This window comes from Equus przewalskii, chromosome 13 (assembly GCF_037783145.1).
Source record: "Equus przewalskii isolate Varuska chromosome 13, EquPr2, whole genome shotgun sequence".
In the NCBI taxonomy this organism is placed as follows: domain Eukaryota; kingdom Metazoa; phylum Chordata; class Mammalia; order Perissodactyla; family Equidae; genus Equus; species Equus przewalskii.
Window position 1 is genome coordinate 34,097,333 of NC_091843.1, and position 15,407 is coordinate 34,112,739.

Here is a 15,407-nt window from a genome sequence, read left to right on the forward strand (position 1 = left end):
CACAGAACACGACAGAACAGTGAAAAGAACATACTACTTTAACACACAACATGGATGAATTTCACAGATTTAATGTTGAGTGAAAAAAGCCCGGTACTAAAAAGTACATACCATATTATTCCATTGACATAAAGGTCAAGAACAGGCCAAACAGATCTATGATGACAGAGATCAGAATAGGGGTCACCTTTAGGATGGTCTTGATGGGAAGGGAACATGAGGGAGCCTTCTAGGGTGCTGGGAATGTTCCATATCAGTGCTGTCCATAAAAAATATAACACAAGCTGTATACGTAAGTTAAAATTTTCTACTAGCCATATTAAAAAAGCTAAAAATAAACAGGTGAAATTAATTTTAATGATATATTTTTATACAAAATATTGTCCTTTGGACATTTCATCACTATGTAAAAGTTCTCAATGATATATGTTCCCTTTTTTTGTACTAAGTTGTCAAAAGTGGCACATCTCAGTTCCCACTGGCCACACTTCAACTGCCCCACGGCCGCAGTGGCCGCTAGCTACAGCATTGAAAGCACAAGACTATATCTCCATCCGAGTGGGGGCTTCATGGCTGTATCCTTATATAAAAATTCATCAAGCTGTTTAAGATTAAAAAGTTATACCTCAATAAAATACATAAGTAATTTAAAAATAAGCCTTTAAAAAAAGAGGGTTAGGAGACACATCAAGCAAAGAAAAGCTGTGGCTAACCAGCCCCCTCTGGGACGGAGGATACTGTCCAGAGTTCCAAGGCAGGGCCTCAAGTCAGCTGATTTGCCTGCCCAACAGCGGCTGGACCCAGGGTGTGGTGGAGCAGGGTGAAAGCAGCTCCATTAAAAGAAGGAAGAACAGGAACTTGGGGAGAATGCCTTAATGCTACCAGGAGTGTTTCTACACAGCACCTTCTAATTGTTTGCCCCCAGAGTTGAAGAGAATGCTCTGGGTCTCACGCAGGAGAGAAGCAGGTGAGATCCTAACCCACTGGCCAGGAAGATCCCCCCTGGCCACAGCTGATCCTTGTTCACTTCAAGCCTGAGAGGACCCACCTCCCACATCTACTTTTAGTACCGTAGTTTAGGCCGGGGCTCCCAAGGTAAGGCACATATAACTGATGATTTTAGTGGTATACCAGTAATTTTTTTTACTGTTTATTTATTTAAAAGTGTGTGTGTGTAAATATGTGTATGTATACAATGAAACATAAAATCCATGACTTCATAGATAATAACTGATTAGGGTAATGCCAAAGTTTAAAAGCTGACTGTAAAGAAAAATATTAAGTAAGTAATACAGAGGGTACATAGATACAGCAACCAAAAAATCATGCAGTGGTATGCAAATTTTTAAATGTTAGAAAACAGTAGTTTATACACCACCCTCCCTCCGTGAAATGATCCTGCAGACCTAGGCTTTTTGGAGTGGGGAAGGCGGAGGTACTCCAGGGACTGATCCACGTGGGTGAAATAGGAAAAAAAGAAGATCAGCAATTTGTTTAGAATCTCTCCAAGAGGCATCAGAAACTGGCTGGTTGAAAAAAAATTATCTATTTGCTGAAAAAACCAAGACCTTAGAGAAAACGAACGGTACAGTTCTCTCCAAAGGAGCTTCTATTGTAGTCACAATAGAGACCCTTCTTTGCTCTCCTGGGGCAAAGGGAAAAGGCCCCCACTCCTCACCCAGGGGACACCCCAGAGCCATGCACTTCCCGGGTTGGCAGACCTCCCCACGTGGGCACTTCCTGTTTGTGAGGCCAAAGACAAAACGACTGCCTACAGGACTGAGCACAGGCGGGGCCATCTGACAGGCAGAAGGACGGACAGAGAGGAAAGCCATGGGGAAGTGCACACCCATGAACACTGCATTGGATGGACAAATAAAGATGTGGAGCAGCACCCTAACTTCGAGTGGCCGCCCTCTTTCTTAAGTGTATTAGTAGATCATTTGGGGAATTTGTCTTTCCTATCAATATTCCACAAGTCCTTTCTTTTCTTTTTTCCTGTTTCTGACCAGAATGCCTCCCAACTTGCATAGAATTACCTTCGGATACCACAGCTAACCATCGGGGTCTTGCAGACGAAGCAGGAAGTAAGGGCTTTGCCTGGGCGTGAGTTCCTTGGGGTCCACTGTGCCCTCTGGGAAGAGAAGCCCCCGAGTTCAGAAAGCACATGGAGTTTCCCCACTATTTCTCCAGTGCCCTTTAAGCCCAGAGCCCGGTGTGTGGCCGGTGTAGACGGGGACACAAAAACGTCACCTCCTTGTTCTTAATGAAGCTTAGTCCAACCGGGAACAGAGGAACAAAAGCACTAAAATGGCAAAAGGAAGCCAAGAGGGAGGGGAGGCTAGGGGTGGGCTGCGGAAGGAACAAGCCACTCTGATGGCCCACCCTGGCTCACAGGACAGCCTTGGGGGATGCATTTGATATCCCTCCTCAGAGCTCCCCACCGTATGGATGGGCCGTAATGGTAATGAGAAGTGTTGCTATTTATTGACAATGTACTGTGTGCCAGGCACGATGCTGGGTGCTCTCCATGCATGATCTCATTTGGCAGAGAGGTTGAGAGCACAGGCTCCGGAGTTACTCACTCAGTCAGCATGTTTTATTAAAAGCCTACTACGTGCCAGGTGCTGTTCTAGGCACTGGGAAACAGCAGTGCCAAGCTAAGTCCCTACTCTAAGGAGTCACGCCTGAGGCTTCACTTGGACCAGGTTTGGGTTTCAAACCTGTGTCTGCCTTTCACTAGGTGATTGGCCATTAGCCCCTCTGGGCCTCAGTCTCTACATCTATGAAATGGAAAAAAAAAAAAAAGAAGAAGAAGAAAAGAAAAAATTTGTCTTCAAAGTTTGTGTGAGGATTACATGAAACATACGTGTTAAAGTTCTTAGAGCAGAGCCCAGCACACAGTAAAGGCTCAGTAAATACTGGCTGTTATTTACAACGCTTAAGGTAGGTACTCTATGGCCTCCATTTTTTAAAATTGCGGTAAAATATACATTTTACCACATTTTACAGTATTTTAACTGTTTTTAAGTATACAGGTCAGTGGCAGTAAGTACCCTCACATTGCTGCGCAACCGTCACCACCGCCCATCTCCAGAACTTTTTCCAACTTCCCAAACTGAAACTTGGTATCCATTAAAAACAACTTTCCATTTTTCCCTTCCTCCAACCCCTGGCAATCACCATTCTATTTTCTGTCTCTATGAATTTGACTACTCTAACTACCTAAGATAAATGGAATCTTACAGTATTTATCCTTTTGTGACCGGCTTATTTCACTTGGCATAATGTCCTCAAGGTTCATCCATGTTGCAGCATGTGTCAGAATTTCCTTGCTTTTAAAGGCTGAATAATATTCCATCATATGTATAGACCATATTTGTGTATGCATTCATCTGTCAGTGGACACTTGGGTAGTTTCTACCTTTTGACCATCGTGAACAATGCTGCTATGAACATGCATATACAAATATCTTTTTGAGTCCCTGCTTTTAATTCTTTTGGGTATATACTTAGAAGTGGAATTGTGGGTTCATATGATAAATCCATTTTTAATTTTTTGAGCAAATGCCATACTGTTTCCCATAGCAATGTACCATTTTACATTCCTACCTGTAGTGCTCAAGTGTTCCCATTTCTCCACATCCTTGCCAACGCTTATTTTCTGGTTTTTGATAATAGCCATCCTAATGTGCAAAGTGAGATCTCCTTGTGGTTTTGATTTGCATTTCCCTACTGGTTAGCAATGTTGAGCGTCTTTTCATGTGCTTATTGGCCTTTTGTATATCTTCCTTGGAGAAATGTGTATCCAAGTCCTTTGCCCATTTTCATATTTGAGTTGTTTGTTTTTGTTGTTGTTGAGTTGTAGCAAGGTATTTTACATGCATTTATTCCTTTCTTCCCACAACGCCCCTACAGCCTCCTCTTAATCCCCCTGCCAGGCACAGACTCAGCCCTGCCTCCTATGTCGGCATCACCAAGGCAGACCAGACTGATAAATGAAATCTGCAATGGGAGCTAGAGACAAGAGAGAAACAAATGCAGAAAGGAGGGAGGGGAAGGCCAGGCAAGAGGATAAACACACAAGCTCCAATTCTCTCAATCCAGTCCATGCTAAATTAGGTACAAACCGTCTGTGCCTCAACTGCAAACGTGAAGTGATTCACATGAATTTCGTCTCTGAACTTCACAAAGGGAATAGGGTCTTCACACATTCTAGGAGCACCAACAATGGAAGAGCAATAGCAAAGACCAGAAGAAATACGAAAAAGAGGGGAGGACCTGGAAAGGTGTTAGGGTCTGTGCAAGCAGCCTTCTGGGAGCAGAAACGTGTCTGGGGAGAGAAGCAGGAAGAGTGATTGCTCCCCCGTCACATTCTCCAGACGTGGAGTCTTAGAACAGCAGTGTAATAAGTTGATGTTCATAAGGCAAGCGCTGCATGATGAAAACTGCTGTGAAGACATGTGAGAGCAAAATCAGGAGACTCCTAAAAAGGCAGCCATCCACGAGGCACTGTTTAAACATACTTGCTCCCCTGACTGGGACCCCAGCCTTCCCCAGCCTCTTTCCCCTTGATATTAAAGTAAGACTGTAGCTCTTCACCAGGAAACATGCTAAATGCAGGCTCATGGGCACCATATCCAGAGGTAGGGCCTCGGCGGGCCTGGGGTGGGGGTCAGAACCTGCATTTTCACCCAGCTGCCCACCACACGATGTCAATGGCTGGAGCCCACACTTTCAGCCCCTCTGGCTACTCTCAGCGGCAGAGACTCCTCTGCGCTTTCCCCCATCTGCGGTACAGCCATCACAGTCTCTGTTCCCCTCTCCTTCCCCCAGTCCTTGTGGGGACTCCTGAGATTATGAGCAGAACAATTAGGGGGTGATGACTCATTTATTCCATGAGAACAGGATTCTTCCCTTCCCAAAAGAATTTCCTAAGGGACACTTTTATTTTTTAGGCGCTTGCCCGTAAGTGTTTGTTTGCCACATTAAGAGTGTGAGGGAAAAGTTTGGCAGATGGCATTCAGGGGAGAGATGGAGAGCACTTAAGAGCCACGGCAAACCAAACACCACTGAGCAATAAAGACAAAATGAGAATCATAAGCCAAACCTATAAAGAGAATAGGATTCGGTTCATATACTTGTCAAGAACACATCCATTTGTAACTGTAATAATAATGACGCATGAGTCTCATCAGCCAGGCCCTGTGCTTTGTTCATTAATTCATTAAAAGCATATTCACATAGGAACAAGCGCATAAATAAACAAGGACAAAAATATAAACAGAGGCCGCATTTACAGATGGTCGCAGGTCTGTCAAGCCATGTAGCCTTGTGGTTTAGCACAGGAGCTCTAGACAGCCTCAGGTTCAAGTCCTGCTCTGTCGTTCATCAGCTGTGTGACCCTAGTAAGAAACGTCTCCAGGCCTTAGTTTCCTCATCTGTCAAATGAGGAAGCACGGCCCTCACAGGACTGCTCTGCTGAGTAAGTGAGATAATAACATGCAAAGCTCTTAGCATAGGCCCTGGCACGTAGTAAAGCAGCTTACGAGTGTCCTTCATGGTCGTTTTCATTATCGTTGCTGCCAGAGTAGAGTGGGAGCCCTCTGTCCTGAAGTAGGGCCAGTTGAGTCTGTAGCCACCTCTGACTTTGCACATCCCCAGGAAGATCCATAGGGATCCAGGGGTGCTGCCAGGCCAGCGTAATCGCTGAGGGAGCACCCAGAGCTGGAAGCGACCTGCGTCCAGCATTTACGCTAGATGACTCTCTCTGCACAGAGAGCATGTCCTAGAAACTGCAGAGACCTATAAAATATTGCTTTAAGAATAAATGAAAAATTGAAAAAAAAGAAACAGAGTAATTCAAAAAAGAATAATGAGATTGTAGACAGACAGTGCCTGCCACACAGCAAATATACAATCATTATTGGGCATTTTTTTTTTTTTTTATTTAGGAAGATTAGCCCTGAGCTAACATCTGCCACCAATCCTCCTCTTTTTTGCTGAGGAAGATTGGCCCTGAGCTAACATCCGTGCCCATCTTCCTCTATTTTTATATGTGGGATGCCTGCCACAGCATGGCTTGACAAGTCGTGCGTATGTCTGCACCCTGGATACAACTGGCGAACCCTGGGCCACCGAACTGGAACGTGCAAACTTAACTGCTGTGACACTAGGGTCAGCCCCAGGTATTATTATCATCTATAATTTTATAAAATATTTGCTGCAGTGTCTCTAAAAACATGACCTCATTAATAATAATTAGCATTAATTGAGCACCTACTCCTGGAGCCACCTCTTGGGTCCCGATAGCCAAGACTTTCACCTTTTCGTGATGACAGCATTCCATTTTCCTTTGGGGGACCTTCTCCCCTCCATCCCACGGTCCTGGCGGGGCTGCCAATAACAGTCGTCTAATCCAGCCCCTGACAGTCCCCTGAAAGCCTAATTAGCCCAAGGCCACCAGGAAGGAGCCTGCAGGTGGATGCAGTGAGGTGTGGCATTCGAGAGGACCCATGAAAGGAGGGCAGCCCCTTTGTAAGTTTTCGGTTAAACTCAAGGATTCCAAGGAGGGTGAAAGGGAAGCAGGAATCAGTTCTGACTGGTTGCTCTTCGGACTCAGGACTGAGAGAAGCAGAGATTAACTAGGGACGGAATGCGGTCATGGGGCAGGGTGGCTGAGCGGTTGAGCATTCCCAGAAATAGATGAGAATAGCAAAGCAGGCCTTGCTTTTGCCTTTTATCGTAGGTCAGAAACCGGAGGGGACCCAAAGAGGAGTCCTTTAGCCACCTCACAGCTGCTGCATGACTCTGGGAGCAGCATTTTTTCCTGTTGGCTTTGCAGCTGGCTTTATCTTCTCTGTCCTCCCAGCCGGCTATTTCTTTTTCAGTCTAAGCTGATTTTTACTCAGTCCCAAACGAGGTTTTGCTCTTTTAGCCCCAACTGTGACTTTGTACAAAGACACTCTTCCTCAAAACACCTGACTGTTATTTGCTAGAAAATGGTCACAATGAGAATTCAAACCTCTGATGACTGTGACATGAAGGAACCCTTTGGAGCTGTGCAAAGCCCAACCTTCAGTTACAAGCAGCACCGTGCCACACACGCCCTGAGCTGGGGCAGTGAGGCCTTGGGAGCTCAGCAGGGAGCTCTCAGGTGGGAGCAGGGTCATGGAAGGCAGAACCCCAGGGGAGCCAGAGCCACAAGCCGCTGGTGCAGAGATGCATGTCGCTGCCTGGCCTCTTCCTGGCCTCCTAGAGGACTGGCTGTCAGTTTTTCTTTCATCCATTCTGGGCGCTCTCTCAATCTTCTTCCAGTAATCCTTGTTAAACCAAGCCGCTCAGTTTCTGCTGCTTGCCATCCCGGAACCCACAAGGACATATCTCTTTCTGTAGGTCCAAGTTGGCTGCTGGGGATGGACAGGAATAAGATGCAGGCCCACCTGGATGAATTCACAGCCTACTCGTGATTAGGGAGTGATTATTCTCATGACAAGAAGATTCTTCCCCTTGTAAAAATAATTTGCTCCTAGGTCTTCCTTTTCTCTCCTTATTCCTCCTTCTGTAAACTCCACGGTGGCTCCTTCTATCCCCAGTGCCTGGCCCACAAGCCCTCAACAGATTCATTGAATGAATGGATGGATGGTGTGATCATCTCCATGTCTACAGATAAGGAAACTGAACTTTAAAGAGGCTTATAACACATGCTATCAACAAATGACAGAGCAGAGATTCAAAACCAGGTCAGGCTGCATCTTCTCTCCACCACACCATGCTGTTTCTCTTATTCACCCTAGAAAGGAGCTCTCTGCTTTTCTTGGATAGGAGAAAGTCAAGGTACCGAGGAAAGACTCTAATATCAAAATATCACATTCTGATTTGGCGGTTCCTTAAAAAGTTAAACACAGAATTATCATATGACCCAGAAATTTCACTCCTAGGTATACTGAAGACAGGCAGACCTGAAAACAGGTACTCAAACGTGTACAGAAGTACACACATGTTCACAGCAGCACTATCTGCAACGGCCAAAAGGCAGAAACAGCCCACAGCTCCATCACTGAATGAATGGATAAACAAATTGTGGTATATGCATAAAATGGAACATTATTAACCAGAAAAAGGAATGAAGGGACCGGCAGGTGCCGGGTGTAGCATTTACATTAGCGCTTTGCTTTGGTGGCCTGGGGTTCACTGGTTCAGATTCTGGGTACAGACCTACCTACCGCTTGTCACGCCATGCCACGGCAGGCGTCCCACATATAAAATAGAGGAAGATGGGCACAGATGTTAACTCAGCGCCAATCTTCCTCAAAAAAAACAAAAAAAGGAATGAAGTACTGATACATGTTACAGCATGGGTAAACCTCAAAAACATTATGTTAAGTGAAAGAAGCCAGACACAAAATGGAAATGATTCCTTTTATATGAAATATCCAGAATAGGTAAATCCACAGAGGTGGAATACAGATTTGGTGGTTATCAGGGGTGAGGGGAGGGGAAAATGGAGAGACACTGCTGAATGGGTAGGGGGTTTCTTTTCGGGGTGACGAAAGTTTTGGAGCTAAATAGAAGTGATGGTTATACATCATTGTGAGTGTACTAAATGCCACTGAATTGTTCACTTTAAGATGGTTAATTTTATGTTATGTGAATTTCACCTCAATTTAAAAAATCACGTTCCAGGAGCTATGCTGGTACTCAGGAACACCAAATGTTTCCCATGGCACCTTTCTCAGCCCCAGGCATACAGTAGGCGCTCAACGAATGCTTGATGCTTTTAATTGGTGTTTTGGCTGTGCTGAAGAAGCCCTCTTTTGGAGGCAGTATGATCGAATGGCTAGGAGTACAGACGGCCTGGATTCAAATCAGATCAGCCACTTATGTGACCTTGGGTGAATTTCTAAACCTCTGTATAGTTTTCTCATCAGTAAAACTGGAATAATTGTGCCTACCTCATAGGGTTGTTCGAAGGACTACACAAGATTATAATGCATACAAAACAGTCCCTAGGACATAACAAATGCTCAGTAAATATTAGCTGAAATGATGATGGTGATTATCTGCCACAGTAGGTTCCATTTCTCCCAATCCCTCTATTTTCAAAAGTTTTCAGGCTGGCCTAGTGGCGTAGTGGTTAAGTTCGTGCGCTCCACTTTGGCAGCCTGGAGTTTGCAGGTTTGCATCCTGGGTGCAGACCCACACACCACTCACCAAGCTGTGCTGTTGCAGCATCCCACATACAAAACAGAGGAAGATTGGCAACAGATGTTAGCTCAGGGCCAATCTTCCTCACCAAAAAAAAAAAGTTTTCGTCATACTATCTGTCATACATTTTGTGCGGCAGAGATCTGGTTTTGCCAGGAAAGCAGCTATTATCCTCAAGGCAGACTGACTCCCAAACGAGAAGCCAGCCAGCGATGAAATTCCAAGGACCTTGCTTGGTTTTTATTTCCATCAGCAGCAGAGAGCTCCCAGGAAATGAAGTCTACACAGAATGATTAGAGGGTTCCTGTTCCCTTTGGCCACCTGTGCAATTTAGTGCATTTACTGTGAGCTCTGTTTCTCTGTCATTTACTATGTGGGATGACATTGCTTCCCTCCCAGCCCCAGGCTATTTCCTGTGCTCTGTGATGTGGGGAGACTTGCAGACATGGGAAACATGCCACACAGCTGGTCAGCCAGCCTCAGAAGTCCACCCTGGTGCAGAAGGGTCACCAGGCTCAGAAAACATCCTGTCCCATCCCAAACATGTGAAACCCGTGCCTCTTGTTTATGCCCAGGTCATACATTGGATGTTTTAAAAATCATTGTTTTAAAAGTAATTAAAATTGTTTACTAAAGGTAATGCATTCACAAAGGCTAAAGAAATCACAGAGTACCAAAAGGACATGCCATGAAAAGGAAGACTCTTTCTGCTCTCTGCCCTTCAGCCTCTCAGCCTTTCAGTCCCCCTCCCCTGAGGACATCATCACAACTGTTTCTTGAACATCATTCGAGAGATAGTCTATGCATATAGGGACATATATTTATTCCTATTTCCACGACCCCCATGCACACTTTAGCACAAATGATACCATACATGGAGTTCTGCATCTTGCTTTTTTAAAACTTAACTCTCTATTGTGGTGGTCTTCATGTTAGTTCACAGAACTCTGTCTCCTTTTTAATGGCTGCATTGTGTTGTATTTTATAGGTGCTCAAAACTTTACCCAACCAGGTCCTGACCGATGGACATATAGGTTGTTTCCAATATTTTCCTTTAACAAGCAGGGCTGCAATGAATGCCCTTCTACAACGAAATGAGAATTAGATTTCTTTCTGTTGGGGGTTGGGTTTCCTCCTCTTCCCCTCGCACTTTCCCCAAAGAGTTGCCTGCATATACAAGACATGTCCTGTATTATGTCCTGCGTGCTGTATTGGCTGTCAGAACACCCTGAATGTTGTATTCAACTTTTTTTCAATAAATTACAAGAACGCCTCAGAGCTCTTTTTCCTACACAATCACTGGTGCTTAAATCACTTAAATGGCAACACTAACTGAAAAGCATATCTCCACAAATAAAGATCCGGACAATTCCTTATGGTCTCCTGCAGGTTTGACTGAGGGACGCATTAAAGGCGAGATTGATAATTAAAAGCACTTATTTTCATATTCAGGGAAGTCCCTAGTCATGAACAGTAAGCACTGTAAATAAGAGATAACTTACAATTTTGTTCTGAAAATCAGCCAATCAGCAATCCTCTCACCCCAGGAACCATGCTTCTGAAAGCGAGCTAAACCCTGACAGCCCCAGGCTTCGGAAAGTCCGCCAATCAGCGGCAGCCCCCGGCTCCTAGACAACAGCCAATCAGCAGGCCCCTCACTCCAGCGACCGGCCAGAAAGTCAGCCAGTCAGAGGCAGCCTTGTTCCGGGGAGCCGCTAACGCGGGCGGACGTGTTCCATCCCTAAAAGATTCCTCTTCGCTCGGTCCGCCAGACCCTGCGCCAGGCTCCCCGAAACCTTCCAGAAAAGCCGTTCTGGCTTTGTTGAGAGACTTTGCCTCGAAAGCACAGTTCTCAATTCCAGGCAAACAGGAAGTTCACCTTTTATCGCATCAAATGTCAAGTTTGATTTAACGTTAGTCCGAAAATTTGCAGCCCTTTTCACAGTTGGACCTCTGTTTGTGGTCAGTTGGACTTGCGAGTGACACGCACAGTCACAGCTGTGAAACTATCAAATTCAATCTCTTTGACTCTTGCAGTAGTTTGTCTTTTTTAAATTTGAGTATGTTTGAAACGCCAAGTACCCAAAAGCAAGCATAAATTTTGTGCTGAACTTTTGGAGCAGTGGATATTTATTAAACGAGGAGAAATTCCTTTCGAAGCTTTCTGCAGTATGCAGTTATTCATTTAATATAGAAAATGGTGGAATGTCAGACATAAACCAACATATATTAACAGCTAAGCATAAGAGATGTATGATTTCCTCAACTAGCACTAAGGTAAGTGATAAACTAACAAATTTTTTTGATTAAGAAAAATTAAGGGGTCGGCCCTGTGGCAAAGTGGTTAAGTTTGCGTGCTCCACTTTGAGGGCCCAGGGTTCGCTGGTTTGGATCCTGGGTGAGGACCCACACGCTGCTCATCAAGCAATGCTGTGGCCGCATGCCACACAGAAGAGCTAGAGTGACACACAATTGTGTAGTGGGGCTTTGGGGAGAAAAAAAAGAGGAGGATTGGCAATAGATGTTAGCTGAGGGCCAATCTTCCTCACGAAAAAACAACAAAATTCCAATGAAGAAGATGATATAATCGCAGCAGAAATGTACTGGCCATCCACATTGTACATTATCATCATTCATTCAGCTCAAATAACTGTTTGAATGTACTACTACTAGAAGTGCTTTCTGGTTTCCAAATTGCAAGCAAATTTTGAAATTCCAAGATGAAATCTGCCATAATAAAAATGTAATAGCTCCATTTATTATTATCAAAGATCTAAATGTCTCACCTTTTTATGGCATAGCCAGAATGCAAGCAATCACAGCGTGGAAACTTTTTCTTTGTGCAATATTTTTCCTGTGAAAAAAGCTTTGCTTATAAGGCTCTTGCAGGTGGAATCCCTTCCGGATGAAACTGTAGAAACAGTAACAAATTTTTGCAGAGACTGAGTGGAGCTAATGATATACACACACAAACACCAAAAACAAAGGGACACAGGAAACTTTTGGAGGTGATGGGTGTGTCTATTACCTTGACTGTGGTGATGGTTCATAGGTGTATGCATATATCCAAACTCTCCAAATGGTACAGATTAAATGTGTATATATAACTGTTTATATACAGAGAGTTAATAAGACATTTTTTGCTACTTTTGTTGGAGATAATACAAATACAACTTTTGGTAGACGTTTGCATAAAAGCACCAACGGTGTTTCTTCAAAGTTGAAGCAAAGCCTGGGCAGGTCTGTGGAAGGTGTAGGTTATCCTGCCCGTACTCTGCATGATGCTGCTCTGTCGTACCTGCTGTCTTTTCTGTTGAGATTGAAGTAACTGTCGTGAAATTGTTCTCCTACTTCAGCATTTATACTGTTCCGAGTGATTTAAGGATTTTTTTGGTGATTTTGTTGGCATTCAGTAGTCTTCTTTTCTCTCATAAAACCCACTGGCTCTCTTTAACAAATGCCACTAAGAACATCCCCCATTTATTTGAAGCACTGACATTATACCTCAGTTCTGAAGAAAAGGACCCCAAAATTCTTGTTGACTTTTAAAATAATGCATTGAATGAAGTCACTTATTTTTTGTTCATAATTTTCAGTATCAACTTAGCAATAGGATTATGCAAGTTGAAAGAAGAGCAAACAATTATTGAAGTACTCTGTGGCTTAAAGGAACTTGTTAAATGTGTTAAAGAAGAATTGATGAAAAATTTATCCCCTTTATTACCAAAGCTGTTCTTAAAAGGGACAACATTATAAACGAACAGGAAAATAAATTTTGTCCCAAACTGGATAATTATTGCAGCACTTGCTGTGACCATCTTTTGAAATGGATTTCATCCATTGAAAAATTCGATTCTTTTACATGAATGTTACTAAATACTCTTTCAGGATGGGAACAAGTGGAATTCATCATGTGTAGCATTGTAGAAAAAAAGGAATAAAAATGGATAACAATGCTCCTTTTTGCTAGTGGACATTTTAAAAAGTTGTCGATCAAGAGATGCAATGTAATCCTGAAGACTGGGAAAGGAAGTGATGCTATGAACGGTGGCATTATGTGCTTCAACCGATCAAACTAAAGAGCAGTTCTCAGAGCTGTGAACTTTATGCCAGTACATGTTCCATATACTGGCTCAGAATGCTAATGCTGAGCACAGTTTCTCATTAATGAATGTTCAATGGCCAAGAACAAAATAAGTTGGATATGACCACTGCAGAAATCATGTCAAAATGTAAATGGAACATAGAACATAGACTATATAACTTCAAGGAATTTTATAAGCAAATTCTGCAAAACAGGGAACTATTAAGGAAAGCCAAAGGAAATATCACCAGGGAAATATAATGAAAGAGGTCTTTAATTTAGATATTTATAATTTATTTCAGATAAACAACAAATGTTTTTAGAGTATGTCTCATGCAATATTTTTCTTTTATCTCAAAGTACAAATGCATAGGCTATTAGAAATAATTCATTTAACTAGGTGTCCTGTGTTTTTATTTCTTAAATCTGGAAATTCTATTCCTCCGGCCTCTGTGCCTCCATGTCTTTGATCATCCCTGTCTGTAATGCCTCCCTCCTTCTCTTCAATGACCAAATCCTAATTCTCTTTCGAAGCCCATCTCAAAACCCTAGTAACAATAACAATCTTTTAGTGATGGCTAACTGTGTGCCAGGCACTGTTGTAAGTGCCTGACATGTATATTAAATCATTTATTCCTCCCTGAGGTAACTATTCTTGGTAATAATAGTACATACTATAAGGAAAATATTATTTTTCCTATTTTATGGATTAAGCAATTAGGGCACAAAGAAATGCAGTGACTTACCAGAAGTTAGCCGATCAGTAAGTGGTAGAGCTGGGATTCAAAGCCAGACAGTGTGGTTCTGGCGTCGGTTTCTGGATATGCCGCCCACGTCCATCCAGCTCCACTCTGCATGGCTCTCTCAGGGCTCTCATCTGCTTTCCCATTTACTGTTTGAACCACACAATCATGCAGTTTATTATATTTTTTCCCTTGTGAAGGAGCCTAAAATTACTAAATTTGTTCTCATCCCCCCCCTCCCCGCCTTTTCTTTGGTGAGGAAGATTGGCCCTGAGCTAACATCTGTGCCAGTCTTCCTCCATTTTTTGTATGTAGGATGCCTGCCACAGCATGGCTTGATGAGCGCTGTATAGGTCCGCACCCCGGATTGGAACCAGTGAATCCCAGGCAGCTGAAGCAGAACATGTGAACCCAACCACTCTGCCGCCAGACCAGCCCTGTTGTTTCCCCCTTTAAAAGGAATTCTGCAATAGCCAAGAGGTAGAAGCAACCCAAGTGGCCATGGACAGATGAGTGGATAAACAGAATGTGGTATATATACAAGGGAAGAATTTTCAGCCTTTAAAAGGAAGGAAATCCTGACACGCCACAACATGGATGGACTTCAAGGACATATTATGCTAAGTGAAATACACCAGTCACAAAAAGACAGATACTGTATGATTCCATGTATATGAGATATCTAGAGAATCAGATTCACAGAGACAGAAAGTAGAATGGTGGTTGCTGGGGACTGGGGGGAGGGGGAAATGGGGGTTCTTGTTTAACGGGTATAGAGTTTCAGTTTTGCAAGATGAAAAAGTTCTGGGGAGTGGCTGCACAACAATGTGAATGTACTTAATTCTGAACCGTACACTTAAAAATGGTTAAGATGGTAAACTTTATGTTACATGCTTTTTACCACAATTAAAAAATTTTTAATGGGCCAGCCCGGTGGCACAGTGGTTAAGTGCACACGTTCCACTTTCGGTGGCCCAGGGTTCGCCAGTTTGGATCCCGGGTGCGGACATGGCACCGCTTGGGAAGCCATGCTGTGGCGGGCATCCCACATACAAAATAGAGGAAGATGGACACGGATGTTAGGTCAGGCTGTACTGGCCAGAACTAGGCTACCTGGTCACACCCTAGCTCAGAGAAACTGGGAGAGTAGTTGACTTTCCAGCAGCCACAATGGGAAGCAGCAAGGGAAAGGGGAGGCCGTGAATGGCTGTCGGGTTAGTATCTTCCATGTCTGCCCAGCCCTGAACCAATCATGGGCAGGGGCATGGAGGTCTCTGATTGGTTAGATCCGAGGTCAAAGGGTAGGGCCAGCTCCACCAAACCCACAGGAACCCCGTGGACTGAGCAGGATTTTTTGGGCTTGGGGAGAGGGT

At 43.8% G+C, this 15,407-nt stretch overlaps 1 protein-coding gene and 1 long non-coding RNA gene across 4 annotated transcripts in view; one reads left to right on the forward strand and one right to left on the reverse strand.

Moving 5' to 3' along the window:
• LOC103564292 (microtubule-associated protein homolog maph-1.1-like) overlaps positions 1-15,407 on the reverse strand; it is a 42,591-nt gene that overhangs the window by 25,358 nt on the left and 1,826 nt on the right. For 2 of the 3 annotated variants that reach the window (XR_011525514.1, XM_070570531.1), the window contains 2 exons: positions 14,038-14,183; positions 11,994-12,118 (listed from right to left, as the gene is read on the reverse strand). Coding sequence is in view for 2 of the 3 variants with exons in the window: in XM_070570531.1 (XP_070426632.1) it covers positions 14,044-14,183 (140 nt within the window). In the remaining variant the exon portion in view is untranslated. Of the gene's footprint in view, positions 1-5,191; positions 5,819-11,993; positions 12,119-14,037; positions 14,184-15,407 lie in introns of those variants that run through there. The other variant, XM_070570532.1, reaches the window with a different exon arrangement.
• Positions 10,893-14,962, forward strand: LOC139075284 (uncharacterized). Its single transcript, XR_011525515.1, has 2 exons — positions 10,893-11,484; positions 14,350-14,962. It is a non-coding gene; the product is annotated as an uncharacterized lncRNA (long non-coding RNA).